At 39.6% G+C, this 15,709-nt stretch overlaps 1 protein-coding gene across 3 annotated transcripts in view; it reads left to right on the top strand.

Annotated features, from left to right (window-relative positions):
* The window catches only part of PLSCR5 (phospholipid scramblase family member 5), a 20,943-nt gene extending 5,795 nt beyond the window's left edge, over positions 1 to 15,148 (top strand). The window contains exons 3-8 of one of the 3 annotated variants that reach the window (XM_014522089.2): positions 3,441 to 3,483; positions 4,448 to 4,668; positions 8,518 to 8,679; positions 11,991 to 12,152; positions 13,320 to 13,402; positions 13,487 to 15,148. In XM_014522089.2, the coding sequence (XP_014377575.1) occupies positions 3,441 to 3,483; positions 4,448 to 4,668; positions 8,518 to 8,679; positions 11,991 to 12,152; positions 13,320 to 13,358 (627 nt within the window). In that variant the 3' untranslated portion in view covers positions 13,359 to 13,402; positions 13,487 to 15,148. Of the gene's footprint in view, positions 1 to 3,440; positions 3,484 to 4,447; positions 4,669 to 8,517; positions 8,680 to 11,659; positions 11,677 to 11,990; positions 12,153 to 12,191; positions 12,341 to 12,615; positions 12,690 to 13,319; positions 13,403 to 13,486 lie in introns of those variants that run through there. The other 2 variants (XR_001358400.2, XR_001358399.1) reach the window with 2 other exon arrangements.
* The last annotated feature ends 561 nt before the right edge of the window (positions 15,149 to 15,709 follow it).

Genomic DNA, 15,709 nt, shown 5'->3' on the forward strand with positions numbered 1-15,709 from the left:
TCCCCGGCTCCCAGCCGCTGGCGTTGGTGTTGGCAGCAGCGATTAGGGACTGCCTGCAGGCAGAGGTGTCAGTGGTGGGTGCCAGTCACGTCAATAGTGGGAGGAGGGGTGGCAAGTGGCAACCGCCCACAGAAGCTGGCAGCGGCTTCAGTGGTGGTCAATCTTAGGGGAGGCACATGCCCCACTGTGCCCCCCCTATGCATCACCTATGCTGCCCTGATACATGTTTTGATCAGGAGCATAACTAGAATGGGGACAGATGGGAGGCAGGGGATCTCTGCTGATGCCCAGGGCTCCAAAATCCTAGTTATGCTTAAAGTCAGTCTAAAAGTAAGAAAGCTTTTTTGAGATTTAGTCTAAATCTACTTTGGTGCCTTCTCTTTGCAGCAAGGAAGAAGGTTCTCCATCTCATTTATGATAAAGAACACTGGTATCATTCCCTACCCCCTTAATCTCCCTCTCTTCAAACTAAGTAAATATACCTTGTTCTCTCAACCCTTCCGCATACAGCTTGTATTCCAACTCCTTTATCAGCTTTGTTGCTCACTTCTGGATTGTCTTCAGTTTTTTCCATATTCTCTCTAGAATGTAAAACCTGGTACCGCTCACAAGATTCCAGCTAAGGACTAACAAATGCAAAGAGCATTACTATCACTTCCCATTTTATATACAATACTTCTGGTAAAGCAGCCCACAATTGCAACTGGTGGTTTTGGTTTTTGTTTTGCAACTGTATCACAGAGTTGACTTATATTCTTATTCTACTTGGGAATGAATTTTTGTTATGTATTGCAGTGTATGTATATATTATTGTTGGTCAGTTTATGCCCATTTGTTGTCACATCAATACTCTCCTGTTAAAAAAATTGCTCATCTCTCCCCCTACCCCACCCTGTTATTTATTTATAAAGTGCGATCCCTGTCTTAATACCTGGTTTATTATCTTGACCATAGCACCGCACTAAAATGGCCGTGTTAGGAGCTTCTTTCCTCACAAAGTGGAAAAATACAGAATGGGAGATAATTATGTAGCTCAAGCTGCCCATGAAGGCTCTGGGAGCTTCAGTGGATCACAGATGTCTGACTTGCATTTAAACTTGTAAAAATCTGACAAGTAACTTTATAGCTTGAGTTTATTTAGGCTACACCGATATAACTGGCATTCCTTTAAAAAGTGGAATAGTACATAATTAGTCTGCTATAAATAATTTTAACAGAACCTGAGGTCAAGAGGGCTATGTAGACACTTATAAACCTTAGGGCTTTAGATGTTTTAAGATGAAATCTGAAAAATCTCCTTGATTCTTGCCTGTCCTGATAAATGATGTATCAGGGCAGCTTTCTTACAGAATCTAATAAAAGAAAAAAATAAGACCACAAAACACTATTATCATTACCACTCTAGCCAAGCGTTTATCCACTGTACATAGCTAACTAATGCATAGGCTTTTAATAGCCCAACCTCATTTTTTTTTTTTTATCTTGTGAAAAACTGCATTAGGAGATGAACTCAGCATTCAAATATTGGGACACTCCTGCAATCTTCAGGATGGTTAGCAACCTATAAACTATTGCTTTTTATCACAGCAAAGCTCTATACTAAACTCTCTTAAGCTGCAAGAGTTTCTGTTATGTCTCAAGAAATTTAAACTGCAAGTAGTGTGTGTGCTTGGGAAAATGTTTTTAAAAACAAATGCCTAGGGCTACAGAAGCTTCCTCACCAGCTTCTGTCTGGAAACTGGACCAGCCACAGGAGGTGATTAGAAGTGATGAATGGCTGCAAACTGCTTGAATATTTATCAGGCAAAGTGTGTCAAAAATAAAAGCAGTACACAAATGCCGAGTATGATAATTCCACAAGGTCATCAATTCTTTCTTCAGCCATGACAAATATTTGGTTATTGGAATTTAAGGAGAATAAAAGGAGGGAGGTCTTAATTTGCAACTTGGTCACCTACCATTGAAATTGACACTGAAGTAACATTATATTGATATTAATCAAATTATTGTCTCCCTCCACCCCCTCCGCCCACTCCTCTCCTCTCCTCCTTGGACACACACTTCCCAGAAGAGAATAAGGCTTGAGAGACCATAATAAACTACTGCAGCAGCTCTGAGGAGGGGAGTCAAGGACACAAGGCAAATATTCACTGTTTTTCCTGGGGTTATAGTCTATGTTCCACTTGTATGCTAAAGAATTATGTCATCTAGTTGACTTTATTAGGCCCCAATATAAATGCAGAAGTCAGCAATTTTTTTTCTTTAGAGTACAATCTTAAATGTAGTATGATAGTGTGATATGGTTACACTGCCTCCTTGCTTTCAACATGACCTTGTGTGTGCCAGCTGGGGACTCGTTCATCTTGGAGGAATTCTCGGTAAGGGAGAAAGGGCTGCATTACATGCAGAACAGCAAAAAGGGGTTGGAATGAGGGAGAGAGCCAGGCTCTGTATCTTTCTATAAATTGCTGCTGACCTCATTGTGCTCCTGTGGAACTCACATGCTCATTGGTGTCAGTACATGGATATGATACATGAATATCACACTTTCTATCTCTATGGCCACTAGGGGTATGTGAAAAGGGCCCTATTCTAGTCAGATTCAGCCCAAATCAGGGAGAGTGACTCAATTAATTGATTTGGATCACTGTCCCTGATTTAATTCGGCCAAATCCAAATCTGAAAATTCGATGCTGATTCAGAGAATCAGAGATTCAGCCATAGACACAGCTTTCAATGTTTTTTCTACATACCTCAAGGTACCAGGCACAGCTTGTGAAAGCTGCAATGGGCAGATGGAGCATCCTACAGGAGCACGGGGGGGGCCCCTGTATGTTCGGCAACAAACGCAGAAGTGGACCGGAAGTATTTCGCTGGGAGGTCCCCCTGCATCTCCCAGCTTGGCAATTGGCCACAGGGGGACCCCGGGTGCTCCTCCCCAGACCAAGGAAACACCAGTCCCCGAGCTGAGGGGATGCAGGGACAGGGCACCCCCAGCGTACTCTCTGATGGACCCCGAAGTGAACCAGGAGTACTTCTGGTCCACTTCCGGGTCTGCCGCCGAGTGCGCTGGGGAAATCCCCCATTCTTCTGTGGGACGCTCCATGCACCCTAGCATCACGGTATTCACAGGCCGCCTGATACCTTGAGGCATGTAGAAAAAACATTTAAAGCTGTGTCTATGTCCAAATCACCAAATCTTTCTGAATCTCTCCAAATCGATTCGGAGCGTTCTGATTCAATTCAGAGTGATTAAATTCAGAGTGCACCTTCTTCTTAAATGAGTTTAATGCCTGTGTGAAACAGCAGGATGACTTAAGATTTTCCCCAATACTTCCAGTTTCTAGTGGGGCACTATGGTGATCAGTATAGCAGCCCCAAATCTCTTTAAAGTTGGCTGGTTCTCATCAGGTTGTTTAATTTATTTTCACTTCTAACAGCTGGACCAGATAATCATTCACCAGCAGGTGGAGCTTCTTGAAGGTACAGTTTATTTGAGTTTAACTCTCACAATGCCAGCTTCCAGATACCTCTGAAACTGGAACATGAGTACAGATCCGATCATATCCCATTGAATTCAAATTTAAACACTCTCATCAGCCCTCATAGGCAATAGATCAGGCCTCTGATGTACCAATAATTTGGTGAAAATTCATTTTGTTTATGATTGTTCTACGACAATAAAATGTCACTATAAATATCTACTCTAGCCATAAAAAATATCCTAAAGGAGTTGAATGGGACTTCTCACATGTATATAGTTACTCATGTTCATTAATGTTTTTGGCACTGAGCAAATGTTACTCCTTTTAATTACAATTCTTATGTTGGCAAGAAAGCAGTCTTTGACCAGATAGGTTAAATAAACAGATGAGCAGAAGTTATATGGTAATACATAATACTTTGCATTTACATACTGCTTTTCAAATTTTAAAGTAAGTGCAAGTGAAATGTCATATTTCTTGTTTTATGGGGTTATTTTACATTGCAAATTAGCTTAGGGCCTGATCCTGCCACATTGAAGTATATGGGAGTTTTGCCACTGAATTAGGGTAATGTCATCACTAATTTGTGTCTATGAAAAGTAATGAGTCCAAACCAAACTTCTGGATATGAGCTCCAGATCTTCATCTGAAATTCCTAATCCATAGAATGAGGTGAAACTGAACTCTCTGATCTGACAATTCCTACATTTGTTTCAAAATACAGATCAGAAATGTCCTAGTTGGGATGATCAGATTTAACTCATGACTGATTATTTTAGAATATTTACAGAATTGCATCTATTCAAAGGATTTTTCCCCCAAATGATCTATGCTCTATTGAGCTTACAATATACATTGTAGAAAGGGATTAGAGGTGTGAATTTGGATCCAACCCTGGATTTGATGCTTTTGGTTTAAATATATTTTACTAAGGTAACTTGCAATCTGTTTTGCTTTATTAGCCCTTCTTGGCACAGAGACATCCAGCAAGTATGAGATAAAGAACCATTTGGGACAAAGACTTTACTTTGCAGTGGAGGAAAACGGTTGCTTTGATCGCAACTTTTGTTCTCCTTTACGGTCTTTCACTATAAGGATTGCTGATAATGCTGGCCGAGAGGTGATTACTGTGAATAGACCCTTGAGATGTAACAGCTGCTTGTTCCCTTGCTTCCTGCAAGAGGTTAGTGAATGATAACAGCATCTTTCATCTAAGTGTCTCAAATTGTTTTACTAAGGTTAATTAAACCTCACAAGAACTCCTATGAGGTAAGCATTATTATACCCATTTCACAGATATGTAAGATGTACAGAGGAAATTAAGTGCTCTGCTCAGTTTTATGTGGGAAAACAATTTTAGAAATGAAAAATGAAGAGTAATATGCTATACAGATAACTGGACAATATATATCCTGTTTGTTTTTTTAAATGATCATTACTTTAAAATGATTTCAGGAGTTTTTTTAAATTGGTAATAGGTAAATAGGTAATTGGTGAGGAAAATAATTCCTTAATGAAATATGACACTGTGAATACCAGCTAGCCAATAGCTAGAAAGGAAGGTGTGACTTTGGGCTGCATTCAGATTGTGGAGATGAATTAACCATTTGCATATATGTTTTTGGCACACAATAAAGATAACCTGAATGATACAGTTAGAGAATTGGTACTCAGTACTGATCAAATATGCCCCAGTTCTGCTATGAGAAACATGCTAATGCCAGTTCTCAGGGGATGACTTGGATGTAATGTGTATAATGACTTGAGGAGGAGAAGGTAGCATAGATTTACTTTTTACAGATTAACTAAACCAGAAAAGCATAAGCTTTTGTAAGCAGCAGCTTACTTTCCCAGATGCTGAGAAAGGACTGCAGGAAGCAGAGCTTCTAAACACAAAGCAGTGATTCAAATACAAGGAGTATTGGAGGAGCAGGGCCATCCTGTGCATGAAGTAGCTGTATTTTGGTAGTTTGTTTCATTTTCCCTTTTTCAGTTTAAAGCAGCACAGCCATGTAAATTTATTCCAAGCCTCAGAATGAAAATATCGTGCTGTCTTTAAAATTGCACACTTCTCATATTTATTAAACATCTTAGGTAAAATCCCAGCCCTATTATTAGGAAATGGCAAAATTTGCTGATAAAGCAATCAGAATTTCACTGCATTGGCTGGTAGACTACTTGCTCTTTGCTATGTTGTATGTACAAATGCAGCGATATCATGTATACTATATAAACCCAGATAATCCATTGATCCAGACACCCGGGTGGACTGAAGGCAAATGGGTGGGTTTAAAATCATAGGCCATGTATAGATGAAACAAGAGGCACGTGTGCGCAACACTTTAAAGAGGGTTAAATGCCTTTGCACCGTTTTAATCGTGTTGTTGTTCGCACACGTCAGTGGCGTATTGTACAGTAATGTCTTTTTAAAGTGGGCTAAATGCTTTTGCACCCTTTTAATCGTGTTTGCACGCATCAGTGGTGTATTGTGCAGTAATTCTAGCTGCTGTAGCAAATTCGGTGGCGTAAAGTGCCTTAAATGAGTTGGGGCTCAGCAAACTCTTCTGTGGAGTTTTAGTTTGCTTCCCTACAGCCGCAGAGTGAAGCACCGAGCTCCGTGCAGCTCAGGGGCTCTTCAGGAAGCCCATGCAGGCAGCCTGGGAAAAGAGGCCCCGCCCAAGAAAAGCAGCAAGCCTGAACTTTTAATTTTTTTTCCCCCTGGAGCCTGCCTGCCTGCCTGAAAACATAAGACAAACAAAATCAAAGAAAGAACAACATTTATTCACATTTATTCATATACATACAAAAGGAGACAGACAGACAGTCCTGCACATATCAAGATATTACCAGTCCTTAAGATGCCAGACAAGTTAACCATGAGGTTGAAGCCAGGTCTTTGTTGAACGCTGTTTCTTCTTCTTTGCAGGACAGACCCAAAGCCCCTTTGTTCTTGTACATCTTATAGTGATTGTTCCCCATACAAGTCAATGGGTCTTATTGTGTCATGTCTCCTTGATGACGAAATGATCCTCCTTTTCAGTTACGATGTTATGATTGATGGGCAGCAGGTCAGGCCCTACCAAGAGAGGCTAAAGGGCCTGAATCTATTCAGCCTCCACAAGAGAAGGCTGAGAGGGGATCTGGTGGCCGTTTACAAACTCACCAGGAGGGACCAGCGTGAACTGGGTGAGGCTCTGTTCTCCTGGGCACCACCTGGGGTTACTAGGAATAACGGCCACAAATTGTTGAGAGAGAAGGTTTGAAGCTGGACATCAGGAAACATTACTTTAGAGTTAGGGCTGCCAGGCTCTAGAATGGACTCCCAAGGGAGGTGGTGCAGTCTCCTACCTTGGGGGTCTTCAAGAGGAGGCTGGACAGATATTTGGCTGGAGTGTTATGACCCTGCACTTGTTCCTGCTCAGGGCAGGGGGTTGAACCTGATGACCTGTTTAGATCTCTTCCAACCATAAGCACTATGAAACTATGACAGACTCTTCAGCTTTGTGGTCTGCAATTTTTGCATTTGTTGTCAGCAATTTCTTCAGCCGCTAAAACAAAACCTGATCTTATATTTTGCAATCCTTAACTGCTGATCTTTGGACATTGCTGTAACCTTTGACTGTTAAATCAGAGAAGGCTATTTCTATCCTTCTAGTCTGAGGTCCAAGAGTCTGTCTCAACATACGCATTTCCACACATACTCTTTAGTCTTTCATTTCCTCTTTTCAGACATCCCAGGCATACCACAGGCCTTTTATACACACTACTTCTTTTATACTATATTTAACCTACAAAATCACGAAACAAAATGATTTTTACACTTATGCTAAGCAATGTAAAAATCAAAATAGAGTTTCCACTAAGGCTAAGTTACACAGTTATTTGAGCAAACTAAAATGGATATTGGTTGTGAAATAATTAACAAAGCTATAAAGGATATTATAAAGGAAATATCAAGAGTATATAAAGACACATTAACTTTAGCCCAACAGGGGAAGGGCCGGGGGGAGAAAATACCCCAGCAACACAATGTCCATAAGCAGAATTCTACCAGGAGCAAGCTGGCCCTTTGGCCTTTTATCTGCACTGTGAAACTACTGGACAACACCAATGCTTACCTTTGTTTCACATCACCCGCCACTGAAAAACTCAGCAACTGAGAGCAAGGGACTTGAAGCTCCTGGACAACTGTTTAAATTATTTGCAGGGAGAAAGGAATGATGAGCCAATCAGCTCTTCTCTCCCTCCCAAGGGGAGGGATATTCCCTGTGTTCCACTTTCTCCATCTCTTTCTGGGGACTCTGCTTGGCTTAGTGTCCATCAACTCTCCACTCTAATAAGATGGGTGGAAGGTATTCTATAGGACTAATTGCACTTATTTTTGCTTTACCTGCCACAGACAAATGGTAACTTTACAAGTGTAAATTCCACACTGTGACAGCAATGTATGTGAAAGATGGGACTATTACTGGAAGGCCTTAATTAGTGTGTGTCTGACTTAGATGGTAGCACTCTTGACTGCCTCAGGAAGTTGAAGTACCACTCCAGGATTGTGTGGATGTGGTAAGTATATAGTACTAGGAGGCTGATGCACTGTTACAAATGCACAGCTCCTTTTTCCCTCTCAGTTCCCACGTATAGTTGTAAAGCAGTCTGGAACGCCTTTACTATGAAAGGTAAACATTCTGTTTCTGCATGCTGACTTCACTTAATGCAAGTGCATTATACATTCATCTATGTACTTTGTCACTTAAGTATTTTGATAAGCACTAAAGACCTACAGGCAGAAAAATCAACATCTCTGTATAAACAGACCTGATTACTATAAATACAGTTGCTTCTGCACAGTACATGGCTTTTCTTGGAGCTTATGCCATAGCTACTAAATTAATATTGTTTCCAAAGTATTTTAAACTATTATTAGGCAGCCTCAAAACCAAGCTTAGGATTCTAAATTGTATATTAAAACCTAATGGAAATTCATCTTGTGAACTAACAATTGATGGTGCTGTATGATACTTTTATCTGACAGTTAGAAGTTCAGTCCCCTCCTGGTACAATAGCAGGCTATGTTGTCCAGAACTGGGACCCTCTTCTGCCTAAATTCACGATAAAGAATGAAAGCAAAGAAGATGTATTGAAAATAATTGGTCCATATGCAACGTGTGGCTGTCTTGGAGATGTCGACTTTGAGGTAAGTTTCACACTTTTGAGATTTTTTTTTAAAGTTTTAAATTATGAGTAAATGTGTTAGTCAAAAATCTTGTGGTATTTCTAAAAATATTTATAGACTATTATAACGTGGGAACAAGATGTCAACAAGTCAGAATTTATAGTTCCTGGACTTGAATCCCAAGCTGGAAGTTGATTTCATAACATGTATTTCCTGGGTAGGAATGACAACTGAAACAAAGGAAAAAACATTCTTGTGGAAGAAATTCTGGCCCCACAGAAATCAATGAGAGCCCTGTCATTGATTTTGATAGGGTCAGGGTTTCATCTCACGTGCAGTCCTTAATATCTGATCCATTCACTTTATTGTGCTTGGAATCAGGTCCAAGAATAGTATTGCAAGCAACCATTTCTGTTCTCTTTTACATAAGAAAAAGTAATTCCAAGAAGTAGTAGATGTAATATACAAAGGGCAAGTCATTAGCATGGCTTTCACCATGATGCGCTAATGCACAGTAGAATTAGTCTACTGTGCTTTTACCATCTTGTATAGACATGCACAGTGTATATAAAACCATACACAATATGAATAAGGCAATAGAATTTGCTAGGATAATCAAAGTACCATGGATTTTTTTTCCCCTGTCTATTCATTTGGTCCAGATTAAGGGGTCACAGCATAGCTTCTGAATTGATCACATCCTATAGGGCCAGACCAAGAAACTTCAGAGGGATGTTACCTACAAATCTAGTTATAATTTGTCAAATAAATGTGGGAACCAAACAACCTGTGACACATTTGCCAGAAACAAAAGTAGGAATTCATTGTCCACAGAGATGATGCTTCTGCTGATGGGAGCTAATCAGAATTCTTTGGTCAAAGAAAAAATCATTATGATAGACAGGGGAAAAAATTACTGCTATCCCCTGGTTTCCTCTAGCGCTACTGATATTTCTAGATTTTTTAAGAGTGGATATGGTTGAAAACAAATATAATATCACAGAGTATATAAACAATAGGAGAAACCTGAGGGTATTGGTGAGAAGCCCTCAGTGTTAGAAGAAGCTGTAGATGGAAGGGAACCTACCATGTCACAGCAAGTATCTTTGCTGGTAAGAGGCAGAGGTGACCAACTTGTGAACTTACTGCAGCTGTAGGTCTTTGTTATGGTATGGTGCTCCCCAAATCTATGTGCTCCCTGCCAAGTGTAAGCTAAATTCCTTTGATTTTACTCTGTTGTTGAATGCCAAGTTGATAAAAATGTGCACATCTAACAAAGAAGTGTTGGGAAAGCAGAAAAGGTGTGGGTGGGACAGCGATGGCAAGGAGGGAATCCAGTTCTCCTTGTAACCAAAAGGAAAGATGTGCCTGTGCTACCGAATTTGAGTTCAGACCCAGTAGTTGTGAATTTGATATATGCTGTTTTGTTATGGGCTCCTATCAACTGCATGTGGACCTTCACTGTCTGTCAACCTGCTGAAACTTTGGAGACTAGTTTTGCACCCATTGAACTCACTGGGGATTCTGTCACTGAATACCAAGTGGAACACCATCAACCTGATTGTTACTGGTTGCAGAGGCAGCAGATTTGTAAGGGAACCTAATGTATGCCTGCACAACCGGCCTAATTAATCCAGATAGAGCACTGTGTTAATATAGCTCTACACTGGTTTCCATTCCCCAGCACTCTCAGGCACTGCATTGTGCTGTGTAGACATACCCATAGGAGAAGGTAAGGGTCTTGGTACTGTAACAATCACAAGGATGTAAATAGACAGTTTCTAGGATTAAAAACTGCGTTGTAGTTTGCACAAATGAAGGGAGGAACCCTTGACCAACTCCTTTTCTCTTCTGGACTCACATGATATGTGGTGACAGCTTTGACTGTTTGGCCTGCTTTTTATGATCATAAACTTAATGTTTCTGGATTACCTTTAAAAATATTATTCTGAAAACAGATGACCTTTGCTACAGCTTGGAATTTCATAGGCAAGAAGTGTCAAGCAAGGTGGCTTTATTATTATTAATTATTTTGTGGTAGCAACTAATGGGTCCTACTCCATCTGCGTCACTTGAAGCATAAAGTGCGTACAGCTATTTGCTTTACCTAAACTATGGTTACATGACTTTTAAGCTGCCTAACCACAGGCAGAGAGTGGTGTGTACAGCCCCTTACCACTTCTGGGAGCTGCGTAGGGAACCAGATGTAAGTAAATCAGGGTAGGGGGAAGAGTGAGCAGGATTGGGGAGGGGAGGGGCAGCAGTTCTGTCAGGGGTAGTTACTGAGTCTAGGAGAAGGGGTTGGTGGGATGGGGGTTGGGTGCAGGGAGCTGGTGGGTCTATGAAGATGGGGACTGCCTAACAGGGAGGAGGCAAGGCTAAAAATAGCCCAGTCAGGCTGGAGTGAGGTGGGAATAGCACAGCCCTAGGCAACTGGGGCAGCCACTGGGCAAGTAGCTGGGCTTTCCCAGACCTGGTGCTGGGCTGCAAATGTGGACAGGAATTTGGGAGATCAGGTTATTCATTTCCTAGATTGGGTTAACCCTATCTTCATCTATCCTCCTGCAGCTCCTGAAGTGAACTAACTTAGATCATGTGTGCCATTTTTCAACCAATTTAAGCTCTCTGAATGCCTGCAGGATTGGGCATTTAACTCTGGTTAGGTTGATCTAAACTTAACTCCTGTATGTACCCATAGACAATGGCAGTCCCTGTCCCAGAGAGCTTGCTGTCTAAAAAGCAAGATCTTTCAGGTAGGTGAGACAAACAAATGAGGGTGGAAGAAATGGAGTAACAAAAATAATAACACGGTTTGTTCCACATTCACGAACAAACAAGTAGTTTCCTGTTATTTCACAGAGGAAACTACGGCCCCTGGCACATTACATTTAAGACATGATTAATCAGTTAATCATGTCTTACATAGTTATCTGGCCACAAGTTAATGCAATTAATGGTGTGTTAAAACAAGGAATAAGCCACAAAGTTAACACAGAGAGTACCAAGTTGTTCAAAATGGTATGACAGACAAATTGGGGCTTTTTTTAAAGACTTCTCAAGTAGGACTTTAGTGATACTTGGCTTTGTGTTGACTGTGCCTGGGAATTAATTTCATTCCCTTCTCTGGGCCCAATTTTCAACTTGTATAAACTGGAAAAGCACCATTAAAATCAATGGTACTATGCTGACTGAGAACAGCTGAGGATCTGACCGACTAAGAAAAGAATCACCACTATTTTGCAACTGATTATGACCAATTCAGGGCATTGGTGGTATGTTGAGTTGATTAATGTTTGGGTGGCTTTTTTAAACTTTTATTTTCATGTGTGTAGGTAAAAGCTCTTAATGAACTATCTCCAATTGGCAAGATTTCCAAGTACTGGTCTGGATTTGTAAATGATGTCTTTACCAACACTGCCAACTTTGGGATCCAGATGCCGGTAGATCTTGATGTGAAAATCAAGGCTGTAATGATTGGAGCTTGTTTCCTTATAGTAAGTACAGAACATCAAAGGGTTCAGCCCCAACAAGCTGAGTGAACTGGGATCAAAATAACCATCATCTGTGGCAAAGCCCTAATCCTGCAACAGGGCTATGTCATTGGGCCTTGATGTACTTGCAGATGATGCAGGATACAGGGCCAGTCTCAAACAGTCAGTGTTTCAACGATAATTATCATCTGGTAGGCTTTTAGCCTTTATGGCTTTTGCTTTTATATTTTACTGATACTGAATACTTTTATAGTTACTTCATTTTTGCCTTTCAGTTGAAATATTGTCATATGTTGCCTTATCTCAAGAATGTGATCACATACTGAGATACCTGACAGAAACCCAGATAATTTCAGGCAGCTGAATTAACTGGTGAATTTAAACTTGTCTGTGACTCAAGAGAAAAGAGTATTACATTCACTATTTATCAGTGTTTCAGAATTGTGAGCCCAATTCTCTCCTGCAGGTTACAAGCAACTGCTTCTGACCTCACTAGAGAGTTATTTGTATCCTGCAGAGGGAGAATACAGTCCCTGAAAGGTAAATACTTTGCTCTATCTATAGCTAGTCAGCACTATCTAGATCTGAAAAATGGTTAATAGTAATTTCCCTGGCCCATATGATTCTTCCTCTACAAATTCCATTGTAAAGTTAACCAATTATGTTAGCATATATAGAGAGAATTAAAATGACAAACAGCATAGGCAAAGAGGGTTATCCTTAAGTTTGAAGTGCACATTTATAACAAATCAACATTTGTCTTGTTTGATTTTATCTCCCTAGCCATTATATCTCTTGTGCTACACAGATTGGTAAAGCTAAGATGGCTGCAGCATGGTTTAAAAAAGATACTAGGAAGCTCAGCTTGGAGGAGCTAATAGAACAGACAAAGCTAGTTTGACTCTGTACTTCTGTTAAAAAGTTTGCTCAAAAAAGTTATTCAGATTTTTATTCTCACTCTTGGCTGCAGTAAAGATAGAAATGGAATCTGCATGACACTTAAGAATTTTAGATTGTCTTCTATATCACTTTCATTTCTCTGTGGCAATGGTAGGAGCCTGTTGACCAATCTAATTGCTTTATGCAATAAAAGTCTATAAGTCTGCCTTTTGATGTGAATTGTTCCCTTTTTTGTATTTTCCTCACCATTCACAGTTTATTTATTTGTAGGACTTAATGTTCTTTGAGCATTCATTGGATGAACTGTAACGAGGAAGATGATAGAAACAGTAAAATATGCAGCATGTGTTTCAGTAAGTCAGAAAGAACATAAATTGATCTTCTTTCTTTGAAGACATGCATTAGATACTTTCTAATTCTTTTTCATTTTCTTCCAGAAATCCCTTGAGCTTTGGACATTATTTCTGACCTGCACAAACCTGTGCTTTTTATAGCAAAAAAAGTTAATGATTTTGTTTATTAAAATATATCTTATGTAAATAATAACTTTGCCATTTCGATTTTCATGTGTGTTGTAGACAAGCATACAGATGCAGAAGTGTTGCTTTGGAACGTTGCTATTCTCTTTTGAAGTTCTTGCATAGGAAAGCATGAAAGATTAGAACTAAGGCTTGTAGCATCACTGATGAAAGTCTATGTTTAGAGAACCCTTTGAAGTCTGCAAGTCCTGGTACCAGCTATGAACCAAATACGGGTGTTTTTTTCATTATTTCACATGTTTTCTGATTTCCTATTTAATTAATAGTAACAAATGGAGTATCATAGTAACAAATGCAGAGAAATTGTGCAGCAGGGAATTTGATGATAAGTGTATTTTTATATGGGGACATTTAGGTACAAAGAAGCTACTTATTTAGGTTTAAGAAATACTTGACAGCTAATGTTTGTAAGTGATGTAATTTTTCAGAAATGGTAGCCTTAAATTAGGCTCCTAAGCCATGCTTACACACATACAAACTAGTGGTCTAGATATATTCTTTAATTTCTTGGCCAACTATGCGCACACAGTCATAAAATATTTAATACGCACAATGCTGTTAACTGTCCAAGAAGTTAATATGCACCCTGTAATAGTGAAAAAAATCTTTGCTTTAATCCAGATTATATATACTGCGCGCATATATACTGCTAACTTATGAAACAAGTCAGCTCTTTTCTGAAGTCAACATAAAACAAATACATGCTTCTGGGCTAGCCTTTTGTACTTTTCCCTCTGGGACTAGGTAGAGTAATGTATTTTCTTTGAGAGAATTCTGCAGTAGAAACTTTATATTGGAAAGTATTGAATATCATATTTGTGTATTAAAAGATAGACCCATACCTTACTGTTAGAGCTGCTCATATCCTGCTAAGGTTATTTATAGACATTTGCTCAGAATTTGAATGGCCCCTTATTTTTAGACAGAAGGTGGGGTAGATAGGCACCTTATGACTAACTGGCTGTATCTACACAAGATGCTAATACTCAGTTGTTATTTTGCGTTCATTTAGTACTTGTATAAACTTGTAGTACTTGTATAAACAAGTATTAAATGAATGTGCAGTAACCAGAGTTACTGCACAGTAGCTCCAACAAATGCCTTTTTTGTGACACTATTGTGCAGTTGTCTAAAACTTCTGTGCAGTAGCATCACATCATGATTTTTTTCCACCCAACGCTACTGCACAGTAGTATCGAGCTACTGTGTGTCAGTCTCTCATATAGATGTGGCCACTAAGGTGCATTCCTACTCCACTCTCTGCCTGACTTCAGGCTAACACAGCTAACTATCTCCCTTTATTTTTACCCTGATCATGCAGATTGTTTGCTGTTTGCACACAAGCAGGCTTTTTTACTTATACAAATATGTATGGGAATGACTGGCTTTTGTAGAAATAGTCATGTTTGAACAAGATTTGTGTACCAAATATATTAAAAAAGAACATCAGTTACTTATTATACATTATTATCCTGCTTAAAACTGTGATCCATCTAGGCAGTAGAACCGATACCCTGCAATACAGGTGACAAAATGTGCGCGCACATGCACAAAGAGTCTAAGTACACAGTTTTTAAACCATCCATATACTGAGATTTTGTTTGCATGAACTAGTCAGTGAATACTTGCAAATAACCAGCACTTCAGCAGAAATGAAACGTGAATAATTAATGAACAAGAAAAAGCTAAATTGATCAGATGCTTTATTCTCAACAAATATTTAGACTAGTTCCAAATTAATGTCACAGAGAGGAATGTAAGCACTGAGAAGCTAGGAGGTTGATGCTTTCACAGTGAAATTAACTCAGCCATATTGTTTTTAGCTCACATCTGGTCTAAAGTATACTATTTATGTACTTGCATATTTTATATATGGTACATTTGCATAAATGTTCTTTGAACCTGAGCTACTGAACTTGTGGAGTTTTAGTTCCACTGGGTTTGCCACAACTGGATTTTGCATTATTAGCAGCACAACAAGGATGGAGTCTATAGAAGTTTTAAACCCTGCAGGAGACAGAATTCTTATTTCACATTCCTCCAAAGAAAGGTTCCCATCTGTAGGAGCTGTAAGCTCCATAGTAGAGAAGCTCCCTCCTGTGGAAGTCGGTAAGCTTTTCA

This window comes from Alligator sinensis, unplaced genomic scaffold (genome assembly GCF_000455745.1).
Source record: "Alligator sinensis unplaced genomic scaffold, ASM45574v1 scaffold39_1, whole genome shotgun sequence".
NCBI lineage: Eukaryota > Metazoa > Chordata > Crocodylia > Alligatoridae > Alligator > Alligator sinensis.